Source organism: Fundulus heteroclitus, chromosome 12 (assembly GCF_011125445.2).
Source record: "Fundulus heteroclitus isolate FHET01 chromosome 12, MU-UCD_Fhet_4.1, whole genome shotgun sequence".
NCBI classification, from domain to species: Eukaryota; Metazoa; Chordata; class Actinopteri; order Cyprinodontiformes; family Fundulidae; genus Fundulus; species Fundulus heteroclitus.
Window position 1 is genome coordinate 40,501,264 of NC_046372.1, and position 12,842 is coordinate 40,514,105.

At 43.3% G+C, this 12,842-nt stretch overlaps 1 protein-coding gene across 12 annotated transcripts in view; it reads right to left on the reverse strand.

The window, feature by feature from the left end:
* Nucleotides 1–12,842, reverse strand: part of arvcfb (ARVCF delta catenin family member b) — a 228,863-nt gene that overhangs the window by 131,776 nt on the left and 84,245 nt on the right. Inside the window, exon 1 of one of the 12 annotated variants that reach the window (XM_021323398.2) lies at nucleotides 364–382. The exons of the other annotated variants lie outside the window; for them this stretch is intronic. Within the exon in view, the coding sequence (XP_021179073.1) occupies nucleotides 364–366 (3 nt within the window). The 5' untranslated portion in view covers nucleotides 367–382. Of the gene's footprint in view, nucleotides 1–363; nucleotides 383–12,842 lie in introns of those variants that run through there. 12 annotated transcript variants of the gene reach the window in all.

Below are 12,842 nucleotides of genomic sequence, written 5' to 3' on the forward strand. Positions count from 1 at the left end.
TGCATGCTGCTATCCTACAGCTGTTTTAAGACTATAGATTCACGTGGGACAAAAAAAAAAAAAAAAAAAAAAGTGCGCAGTCATAGTCCTAACAAAAGCCGCTTGCGGACGATTCCTCCTGGCCTCAACCATCGTCTTGTGGGAGAAAACAGGAGTTTCAGCACCACAGAAGGGGGGGGGGGGTGACCCACTTCACCAACCCGATGCACAATACTGCAGTGCTGCTGCCTGCAAAGTTCACAGACGCTGCCAAATATACGGAGGACTCTGTACGTCGCAGCCTCTGTAACATCAGCGTTCGCTGTGCGCACGCAGAGTCGCTCAGGTTGTAAACATCACAGAAAGGAAGCCGGCTTTACACACCATCCTGCAGATATCAGCTTCTCCCTGGAGAGGCCATGTCTGCAGTCAATCGCTTCCAGACTCCTAAAGCCACCTAAAAGCAGTCAGAGCGCGCTCAGGTTTGACTTTTAAATTTACTTCTGAGCGAGCATGTGCAGCAAACTGGCATCCAGACATCCGCAATTTGAGGGAACATACACACATTGGAAATAAAAAATAAAAATAAAAATAAAAAAAACGAGGGAAAGCAGGGGATGACTTCTCTACACACGTAGCAGTGGTTGGAGGAGAGGAAGGAGAGTTTGGCCTAGAGGAGGAGTTAATAAGGTTTGCTGGAGAGAAACAAAACAGGAGGCTGGTTTTTGCCACAGAGACCGGAGCGGAGAACAGCAGCAGCAGCCGCAGCTTGTGACGCTTGGCGCTGGAGGCTTGGAGCGAGCGAGAGAGAGAGAGAGAGCGAGAGAGAGATCACGCCAGCTCCCCTGCAAGCCTCCGACTTTAAAGAACGGGGGAACGGCTTGTCATTTCAGGTCGGCCTCTGTGTACGTTCCCAGTGTGATTTCCACACCACGGCCTGGCAGGGGGACATAAACCCTTCCCTTTGAAAGCAGCCCCAAAATCATAGTATCCAACTCACAGAGCTGTGGCAACGACCTCATTTCAGACAGGTTGGTAATTCATAAAAATATCAATTCACACATACATGGCTTTGGGAACGGCATGCCCCTTGATTTTGTTTGTATTGTGATCATGTTAAAACCACAAGCTTTAGAGTTATTGGGAATTTCTCGCCATCGAGCCAGACAGTGTAGCAGATCATAAAGGGAAGATGAAGGAAAACTACTGCATCTGATGGGGGTGGCAAACATTTGTGTTCGGCTCTCTCGCCTCTAATGCACTTACATAAAATCTACTGCAACCAATTGCCTTCAGAAGGCACCTAATTAACGTACAGAATATACCTCGATTTACTTTAAAGTATAAAATAGAGGATCAGCTGAAAAGGACCGAGAGAAGTGGAGCAGCTGCAGAGATTCACAGCTCAGGTGGGAGATTGTGTCAAAAGCACAAATACTAGTACTGTAATTAATGAATCTGGCTATTAAAGAAGCTGTAGCGAGAAAAAAACAACCATTGTTAAAGAAAGACAGAAGTTCTGTTTGCAGACACTGCAGATATGACAATGGGATCTGATGGAAATTAAATGTTCTGGCCATTGATTTGTGTAGTGAAAAAAACTAATATTGGAGAGCATCCTGAACACACCATCCTCATAGTAAAACATGGTGCTTTTCTTTAGCAGGGACAGAAAAAACAGTTGATGGGAATATGGCTGGAGCTAAAAGCAGGGCAATCCTGGAAATAAAACTTGGTCAAGGCAGTAAAAGACTACAGCCAGAGTTACAAAGGGAAGGTTTAAGTAAAAGCATACTAGATACATGTGTTAGAGTGGCCCAGTTAAAGTTCAGACCTAAATCCGACTTGGAATCGGTGGCAACAGGGATACAGAAATGTATGTTTGCAGGCGCTCTGCATCTAATCTGGCTGATCTTTAGCTAATATGTAGAAAGAAAAAGAAACAAACACATTGGACAAAAATGCTGAGTCTCTCAATACTTCAACCCAAAAAGTGGTTCTGCAAAGTACTGACTCAGAGTGGTTTAGCACAGCTACGCAATGCACTTTTAAGATTTGTATTTGTTAAAAAAAAAAACATCCTTAAAAGCCGTGTATAAATTTTCTACCAATTATAATCATGCCTTTCTTTGTTAGTATACCACATTCAATCCCAAACAGTCTGAAATTTTTCAAAAAAAGAAGTTTGAGATTGTAAAATTAGTTCAAAACTGTGCAAGGTAACAATATTCAGCACAGTAGTAATGGAATTAGGTTTCGCATCAGTTTGATAACGTAGGATGACTTGCCAGGGGTTCAAATCAATGAACCAGGAACGCTTTTTTAATCCATTTGATAATTTTGTTTTTCTGTTGACACCTGACGACTAATGGACTTTGGGGCTGATTTTGGAACGTGGACAAGCGTGTCCCTTACTTGCCAGCGCTAACGCACAACACTACAGTAAAGCATCCATTCTAATTATGGCTACTCCCTCAAACTCCTGTCGTGGCTGCTTCTTTGTGAGGATCTGGGGTTTCGGGGAGGCAATGGGAACTCCTCTCGCACAAGGCTTTCGTCACCATTAGCAGTAAAAGACTTTACCAAGGCCATGTCAAGGTCACAACACGGGCGATATGAGAACACAGCAGCTCAGAGAAAGGGCCGCGCTCGGGACAGGTCCCCCGTGACCAGTGGACCCCGGATAAGTGACGTTTGTGCGATGCACAATGAGGGCATTGAGTGCTCTGCTGGCCTGGTACTGAAACCAGCAGTCTCATTTAGGCACGGTGTTTCACACAGGTTATGCTCGAAGAGCCGAGAAGCGGTACATGGAAAACAGGGGAAGTGGGTTAAGGCTTGGAGCTGGAATGCTTCAGCTCTAAAGTGCTCCCATCTGACAACGAGAGTCTGGAATGTAGCCGCTCGTGACCCCGAACCCCCCCACTACGTGCTCCGTTGAGACCGGAACAACAGAAGCTGCAGCTGGCCACTCCTTTAACCCCTGCGCTCTCCCCCCCCCAAATTTACACAGAGTCGGATCCAAACGAGAGAAAGCACAAAGCAGACCGAGAGTGGGTTTTGATTGGATAAGGCCTTTCTTAACTGTACCAGAATATGATGGAAAGAATTTGGGAACTCGAGGAGGTCTGTGTCAACAGGCCTTATTTGCTTAACTCAGACTTTGCTGGGTTTATAGCATGCTTTTCCACACATCGCGAGTCCAGGGAAGTACAAAAGGAAAGAAGAAATGAAAAAGAAACACGCTTTATTACATCTGCACACCAATAATGTTGTTAAACTGAGCACCCCACCCCCCCTTTAATCTCTAGGGATCTAGGAAAGCAGCTTGGTAACCACCAGCAACCCTAAAGAAGCAGCAGGGAAATAAATATCCGCTGCAGTGTTTTGGTGAGGTCCAGTCCTGTTCGGTTAAGAAAACATGGGCTGCAAAGGACCTGGGTATGTTTCAGAAACAACACATTTCAAGTTGAAGTCTTCACATACGTCTTTTTCCTTTCAGTCCACAAAGAAATGCCGACAGAACTTCAGAGGCTAGAAGGTTTTTCCTTCTCTCTGCTGCCGTCGTTCTTTGACACACACACCACAAAAATGATGGAAAACAATGGCCGTTAGTGGTTCAACAGCTAACAGCCTCACCATCTTAACTTGACTAACATTATCCAGTTAAAATCTCGTCAAAAAGGCAAAAGTGCGATTAGAGCCACCCCATAACAACAACACACCCTCTATAGTAAACTCTAATCTGGTAAAGTATAAAGGCTACAAAGAAAATTGCAACTGCAGTTGGGAGAATGTGCCTTTGCGCTCTCTGTTGGGTCTGCATACCCTTGCGTCTGACATCCACTAATCAAGCAGGGGATTATTACAGCTGAAAGAAAGTGCGCTGATCCTATTGCACCTGCAAATGAATTCATCAACAATGTCTTCTTTCCATGCTTCCACTGCCCCCTCTTCAGAAAAAAAAAAAAAAACTACACAAACACTATGTTCTATTACTAAATTAAAAGCCTGCTTGGCTGGAGCAACAGGATGCTGGCAGCTCTTAAAGCCTAGGACACTTGGCCGAGGCTACGCGCCATCCGATCCAGCGCAGCGAGTGTTAAGCGCAGCACCTTTCCGCTGCACGGCTGGCACCTGTCCCTCCGTATCTGCAGACCTGGCTGGTACAGATCAGCGTTACAGCGCGCTTCACTTCACAGCCCGTTACTCATTCCAAACAAATTCAATATGAGGGGGTGAGACGGTGTTTTTGTGAGGCCAGCACCAGCCGTGCATGCAGCAGAGGTTCATTAGACAGCCCAATAAAGCCCTGTGGAATGTGCAAAGAGGGTCATCACCGTGTTGGTCCCCAGTGGCTTCTCTGGGAATGGGTCGAGCACATATCTGAGGATTATGAGATGCGTGACAATACTTTGCCTAAATCTTTAATGGCATATGACAGAGAACCGGGTAGCTGTATCACTTGTAAAAAGAAAAAAAAAATGTCAAGCTGTTAGCAGTGAGCATCAGAAGAGCTGAAAATACCAGAGCCTTGTTTTCCGTTTCGGTATTTTCTTTCCGTTCTTTATTTTGGGAGGTTCTGTTTCTGGTTTGGCTGAACTCCTGCCACAGGTCAGCATAATGTTTGCGTGTCTGCAGTGTTTTGGCTGGAGCTGAGGCTGCTACGGGGGATGGGGGATGCGAGACTGGTCAGCTTACAGCGGTCTGGACTTTCCCTCCATCCTTCTCCACCATTCTCTTTTATTCTTCCCTCTGAACTCGGGGCCACCGACATTTCCAGCAGGATCTACGTGTTGTGAGTTTCAGAGCAGCATTCTAATGATGTGCTGGACCTCATCAGTGCAGTTGAAGCACCGTAGGGTCAGTAACGGTTCAGTTCCCACTTCAGGCACCCAACAGGCACTTCGACTGAACTAGTGAGCATGACATATAGTCAAACGCACTCTGGTTTCTCATACGCTGGTTCTCCTGACATCCTTCTAAAAATAGCATGGAACCGATGCAAGCCTCCTGTTTGAGTGGAACTAATGATGAAAATTCAAGCTATAAAGCAACTTGATGTTTGTCAAGGCGGTTGACCATATCTTTTTCAAAACATTTGCAAAAATATGTTGATTTAAGGTAAAATTATGAATACATCAACATTCAAATTAGAGGTATAACAAGCATAATCATGCTAATGGGAGCACATGACTGATAAAGTATCAGCGTTCAGCGTTAAACTTGACACTATATTTACGTTGGAGACTAATGTTGAAGTAAGAGAGAAAATAGTTCTTGAGCTGCCTTGTTATTTTGACTAAGTATTGAGGAATCCTCCACCACTTTTTGTGGAATGGTGTCTGTGTGGCAGCAGTTTGGGTATCGGGCAAGAAAAGCTTTACCTATTAGACGCTAACGATACAGTTCGCTTTACTCGCCCTCCTCAACAGGCTAAGCGTCGTTCGTTTATTTTATACTTTTTTTCTACACACCAGTAACACAGACACCATAGATGGTATATAATAAATTGATGCGCGATGTTTGAGAGCAACATAAAAAGGTTAGTAAACCTCCGAGCAACACAGGCTAACGCTAGCTATTTTTAGCTAGCTATTTTTAGCTTAACAGTCCAATGACCAGGTATTGGACTGCCCAGCTCTGCACCACGCAATGCTCTATGTGCATACAATATAGGTTAATCTAGTTGTGAAAACAAAATTAAATATTTTTACCATTAAAACTATCTTAAATTGATAAGCAAGGAATACACAATATATTGACTGGTCAAACCTGGACTGGGGTACTACACAATAATTACAGAAACTTTAATAGTTTGCAATTTGTGGAACATTCTCCATTCGTGAAAAAGATTTTTTAATGGGGATTTTTGTGTGTGAAAATACCGGCAAAAAAAAAAAAAAAAAAAAGCTTTGGCTCTCTCTCGTTAAGCGTGATATTTTGTGCAGACTCATCGTGTGAGATGGTCTCTTTGTGGATGTACTGGTACAGCACTGGTTAAAACTTTTGATTGACCTTACACAGCTGTTCCATAACATGTTTATTATTCATGGCTGAAATTAAACACAAAATCGCTCACAATCACCAATTTAAACAATATTAAGTGTTTTTATGCTGCCCTTTTCAGATTTTGCTTTTAATCTGTGATCTACACGTGTTCTTTAGCTGCAGCCAGCTCTGAGGTGTTGACACAGACTGAGGATTGAAGTCGATCCACCTCGTTGTGGTCACTCTGGTCACCCTCAGGAGTACATCCTGCACCCAGTTTGATCATAGACGATAAGATAGCAGAAAAAGTAAAACGTGGTCACAGAATACATAGCTGACCGTTCGACATCTGCCTAATTAGCAAATACATGTCACCCATAAACAAATGTCTGCTTTTTTTCACATGGCAACTGATGTTACAAATTTTTTTTGATGTGAATGACCAAATGATCCATAAAATGAAGTTTTTTTGTTGCTTGTTATCACAAAATTGTGAAAGAGATGACTATAGAATAAAGCATGATGTATGCAAGTTCCTTACACAGACAAATGCTCCACCGGGTCAGATGGATCCCTACTGAAGAGCTGTTTGAGGGAATCAATAATCCCTAAAGCCAGTATGAGACAGATGGTACAATGATCGAGGATCAATGGTTTGCCTGCTATCCTGCCTGCTTCCAGACCAGCCCATGAACAGGAAGCGGGCTAATGCCTCAAAAGAAAGTTCTAGACTAAACATGGAAGAGGAGCTTGAACCACCTCTGGCTTCCCCACACCCGCTCCATGTACGACCAATACAGTGCAGATGTTACCAGATGGGGTCTAAAAAGAGAAGGGAGGCGTAGAGAGGCGTTTGTTCTTGCATTTCTGGTTAAGGAAGGCTTTATGAATGCGCTGACCTTCCCCCCTCAGGGCCCCTCGAAAAGGTTCTCAGCTGCAAGACATAATGGGTGGAGCCTTTATGAACAACCTATAAGTATCAGGAAAGCCCTGGTTCTTTTAAAAAAAGAAACCGGGCCCCAGAATCCATCCCTTTGCTTATTGAAAGATCCCAAATAGCAGTTGCGATTGGGATGAACAGGATGAAAAGGAAGATGGATCCCACTTTAATACTTAATCTCAATTAACTGGCATTGTCCATTGTAGTGTTTATGTACATATATCTGGAAGTTTGTTTATTTCCTATTGATGAAATTAAAGGTAATTTAATTCAGTATAATTAGGCCTGAGTAATGAGAAGAAAGTCATACACCGTCATCACTGCGTCATCTAAAAATGTATTATAGTGACACATAATGACAATAAAGCTTCTTGAATGTTGACTGTCTCAAAGTGAACTTGAGCAGGACTTTACAGAAAGAGGCTGGTGAGTTCTGAATCCCCAGCTTTTTGCTCCCCCTCCATCACTGTGACAGAGACATCGCTCATTTCTCCAGGCCAAGTGGCTTTCTTATCCACCCGATCGAAAAACACAGTTGTTGCTGCTGCTGCTGCTGGCTTCCAGTATCTGAGATAGGAGGCTGTTTATCGGACATAGTTAGGGGAACCTGAAACCCGATCCCTTATAAACGAAGCTACAGTGTCTATAGCCCACAGACAAAACAGATTAAACAAGCCAAAGACCCCAGTGCTGTTCCTCTGGAGGCTTCGGCATGTGGACGTGCGTGCATTGGAGTATCGATGCAAGACTTGTCCGACACCTTATCTACATGTTCCTTTAAAGGATTTGGCATATTTGCACAAGGTAAAGTACAAAAAAATGCTCTCAAGTGACAAAATAGTCACTAACAAGGGAGAGGAAAAATGTTGTGTATGAAGTACTGTATATGTGTTTGTCCTGGCCTTATGATATCTGCAATCTACAAGCACATCTTTAGCAGGTGCACTGAGATACTTAGCAGGCAACACAAAAGCAACCGCTCAGGCAAGATAATAAGCTCCCATCTCATTAATGCGGCCCTTCTTCTCCCCTGTGCTGCTTCCTAAGGTAGCCGTGTGAAGGCATCCATCTCCTGCAGCCCGAGCTTCAGCCTTCCAATTTACTGCCACTCACCTATTTTCTAATTCCATCAGTGTGATGATGAAAACTGAGAGGGCATTACGGTTCTTGCCAGTGGTCGGACAGTGAGGGAGGGAGCGCAGGCCCTCATCGGTCACACTGTCAGCTAGCCAAATGGGTTAGGACAAACAGAATCGGAGCCAAGGCAGAGGGGATGATGGAGCTCTGTGCTTCCAACGGCTAAGAGGCACAACGTAACCCCAGAGTAAATTCCTGAAACCTGAGGGCATGTTTATTTGAAACACAACAAGGTTCTCAGAATGATGGTTGGAAGGTCAACCATCATTGGCGTGTGGAGTTAAGCCAATGAGGGGAATTGAAAATAATCTTACATCCAAATCTGCCACGGGAATGAATAATTTTGGGTTTATCTTTAGTTCTGTGTGTGTCTGTCTTAACCGTCGGTGGGTATGAAACTCTGCGAGATTCAAGATAAAGGAAACAAACTTATCCATCCATCGTCTATACTCCATTATGCATGCAGGGTCGTGGGATCTGGTGCCTATCCCCATTGGGATGGAGGCAGGGTACACCCTGGACGGGTCACCAGTCCATCACAGGGTAACACAGAGACACACAGGAGAAACAGCCATCCACACACACACACACACACCTAAGAAGAGACCAATTAACCCAACAAGTATATTCTTGGACAGTGGCCAGAGTACCCAGCGAGAACCCATGCATGCACAGGGAGACCATGCAAGTGTTGACAGAGATGAATATTAAAAACAGCTAAAACAGTTCATAAACAGTGAAGAAGCCTCCATCACCTTTAAACAATCAGAGCAGGAGAAACTGGAAAGAAGAACAGCTGGTGGAGAACTTACCATCAATTGGGAAAAAAAAAACAGCTAAGAAACAGCTTGTTAACCGTTAGCCACCAACATCTGGTTTGTATCTTCCCATCAGCACTATAAAGGTTTGTTTCACAGTTTTTTAAGAGATTGGATTATCCCTAGTCCAAGTCAGGTCCAGTCGCTAAAAACACTAAGTTTGGGGGCTTTGTAGCATCTGGTTTGATCTGAACTCAAAGGGCTCTTTTTGCATTTGATTATGTTGGGAAATCTTAAGCACTAATGTTGATCAAATCCACACTTGATACTTCTACACTGAACATGGGTTCTCAAAAACAAGACTTAAAGGAGCAATAAGCAAAATGTCATCATATTAAATAGAAAGAATAAAAAATTGTGACGTGAAGAACTAAAGGCACCTTTTTAAATGGTCTATGGCAGTGGTTCTCAAAGTCGGGGGATGCGCTCCCTAGGGGTGCCTGGCGTAATTCCAAGGGGGGCATGTAAAAATGAACTGGAAAAATGACCAATTTTGAGAGGTTATTCGAAATAAATATATTTAAGGCAATTTTGAATTCAATTACACAGTTAAACTTAAAACAACAACAATTTAAAAGTGGTAGTTTTGTGATCTAAAGAAGATTGCATTTTATATTTATATATTTTACTACAGTTCAATTTTCTTTGTTCAACTGTCGAAAAGATTGTGTGCGGGGGTGTGGATGGAGGGGGGGGGGGGTTCTTTTGAATCCCAGGGGATTTCAAAAATTTTTAAAAATAAAATGAGTAAATCCCAGGGGGACCCAAAAAGAAAAGTATGGGAACCACTGGTCTATGGTATGACGTTGCACACCATCTCTCTGTGTTGTTCTCCAGTCTCTTGTTTACAAAGCCGGGCCGGCCACACATGCATGTAAGTCCACGTGAATAGCTGCCATTCAAGGCTTAGCCCCTCCCTCACTAGTAAAACGCTACCGCCGTGTTTCACCCACAGACGGTCAGGACCCATTATCACCACAAAAAAACAACGTCACAACATCTTTGGCAAATAAGTTGTCAGATCAGGAAATAGAAAACATTGATCAACCTTGGCCTCATGTTTCTACAGTAGAGAGCATTTTGAGAGCAGAAACAGCTCCAGTTTGACTCTGAGCTAGCTTTTCTCCTCTGGACTGGTGAGTAATAGCATGAAGTCAAATATTTATTTTTGTTGGTGTTACAGTCTTGTTAGACTTTTGTTGCAATGTTGTGTCCATTCAATGTAATGCTACAATTGTGACATGTGGGTTAATTGGAGTTTGACCAGCGATGGGCCAGATGTTACTGTTGTGAGGTGAGTAGCCGGTAGCCCTGCTAACACAGTTAGCTTTGTTTAATGCAGCCCGGTGGGCTTGTGAGCTGCCCACCATGATCAACGCATACATTCAGGGCATTCATTTTTTGACAAAAAAATGTAAAATTGAAACAGATAACTGGTCTGGTGCTTAAGTTTGTAACGTACAGAGATGTGGCTTGCCACACATCTTGTTTTGGTCTACAGACAGTGCTCAACAGCGCACCTAGTGGTGAAATAACACTTATTGCTCCTCTAACAATCTTTCACTCACTTTTTCAAAAAAGGATGGCTTTTTTTTTTTACATTAGGACCACCTTAGATTAATAGAAGTGAGGCCAGTCAAACAAGGAGTGAAATATTCTTCAGTGATCACAGCTTCTTTTCCCAGAAATATTAAACATCTTGTAAAATCTTGTAAAATTGTGTCTCATCTCATCTTGCGAGCTTAACATAAAATGACACTCTACCTATAAATCCATAAGATATGTTCAAATTTAGAAATTTGTCATATTAAACAATTAGGTGGCCCACTTATGAGAACAAAGCTGTGGGTTTTATGTAAGGGTGTTGGTGGTAAGGTGATCTTCCTGTGAATGTACATAGACCGTGTCAGCTTTCTTCTTGTAAATTAAGTTGGTAAACATCAAAAGAGGTAGGTGGCGTGCATGGAGGGAGATACTGTGACATGTCAAGGCATGGTATGAGATGCATGAATAGACTGCACGATGGGAATGCCATCTGGTACAACCAGTCACCGAGCGTCACCAGGCTTGCAGTACCATGTAATCAAACCTCCTCCAAACACGCTTGCCTTCAAAACACCACAGCAATCCAGACTCCGGGAGACCCCCATTGTCCACCCAGCCCCCAGTGCATTAATGGACTCTGTGCAGCTATTGAGCCCTCATATGTTTCCGGTCATTGGCATCGTTCTTGAACGACCTCCCACTCCCACAACAATGGCACTCCTCATGCTCTACATGTCTTCAAATATTGATCTGTGCTCCATCTTCTTTAGTCACATAAGAGAAGCCTGGGGAAAGGAGTGGAAAGAGACAGCCAGGGACCTTTGAGCTGTCATACAAAAACACCCCTGCAGAAAGACGTCTGTGACAGCTTTTTAATTTTGGTAAGAAACCAAAAAGCATCAGAGAGACGGGAGAACGCTCAGCGGCTGAAACCTCTGCTTGCTGTCAGGAATCTGGCAGTACCCCGCCGCCTACAGACAAGACCTCCCTTTAGTCTTTGGCTGAATCACAGATGAATTATTTTGTTATTCAGACGAGTTCCTCGAGCTTGTGGAGAAAAAGTGAAGTCAGGTTTTGCGCGGCCTTGGCAAGATGACGACTACTGGATTATTTATAATGTTTTCTTTCCCCCCCACCCCTTCACGACAAATCTGTTCTTCTATTTTTCATGAACCCGACATGCTTCAGCCTCTGCAGCTAAATTCAGAGGATTCGGGCCCTACCCAACCAGCCGAGCTCTCGAATAAAGGCCATTTTATTTTTAACTCAGCCTGGTGCAGGCTCCCCCAACTTATTGTGGGCTACCCAGTAATCTTCAGCAGGCTAAAACTAATTTACTGTAAGCGCCACAGCAGCATTAAGACAAGGTCAAGGCGGGGCGGTATTTGTCTCATTCCCCTAGCTGTCAATATTCCTCTGATGATAACAACTGATTTAAAGGCTGGAAATCTTGAGGGGGGCCGCGCGGAGCACCGCTGCTATAAAGGGACCGTAGGAAGGAATTCAAATGAGCTCAGCTCCAGTTCCATAAAGGGGAACAACACCCAAAACAACAATGCGGACGCTGACTTTGATCCATTTTGGTGCATTTATACGGCTTTCAAGAAAAGAAGAAAAAAAAAAAACATTAATGAATTGTATTGGGATTTTAGGTGAAAGACCAAAACTAAGTGGTGCATAACCATATAATTGAAGCGAGACTATACAGGGTTTGTAAAATTCCTACAAATAAATCTGCAAAGAGTGGCATGTTTTTATATGACAATACATGGGGGGGAAAAACATTGCATTAAAGTGTCTTGAGAAGTAACCTAATTGGCCTGCGTGTAGTTCAAAGTTTATGTGGAACAATCTGACAGCTTTTACTCATGCATTTCACAGATCTTGTTCTTTATGGAAAGGTGACGAGAAAGAAAGCCATGAGAAGTCTAGGTGTTCCACAAGCTAGGCAGGGGACACAGGAGATATGACAGATTCACATTCAGCATCATACTGTGGTGATGCTTTCCTCTAGTAGGGAAAGTCAAGCTGGTTAGAGCTTATAGAAAATGGATGAAGGATCCCAGAGCAATCATGGAGAGTTTCTGCTAGAGGCTGCAGAAGACATGGGTTAGTTCACCTTCTAACAGGACCGCGAACATACAGTGAAAGCGTGTTTCAATGAGGGAATGGCCCAGTCGATGTCGGGACCTTAATTCAACGAAGAATCTGTGGCAGGTTTTAAAAAGTATCATTTATCATTTACAGCAGCCAGGAGATTGTACTGTTTCTTTATGGGTGAAAATTTGTTTGTAAACTAAAAACTGTGATTAATTACTTAGAATAACGCCAAATTCCGAGTGATTTTTTTTTTTTCCCCCCAACCTAAGTGTATGATTGGGATGTTACTTTTGTAGTTCTGCTGGTGTTCTTTTGGTCAGATTGGTGTAATT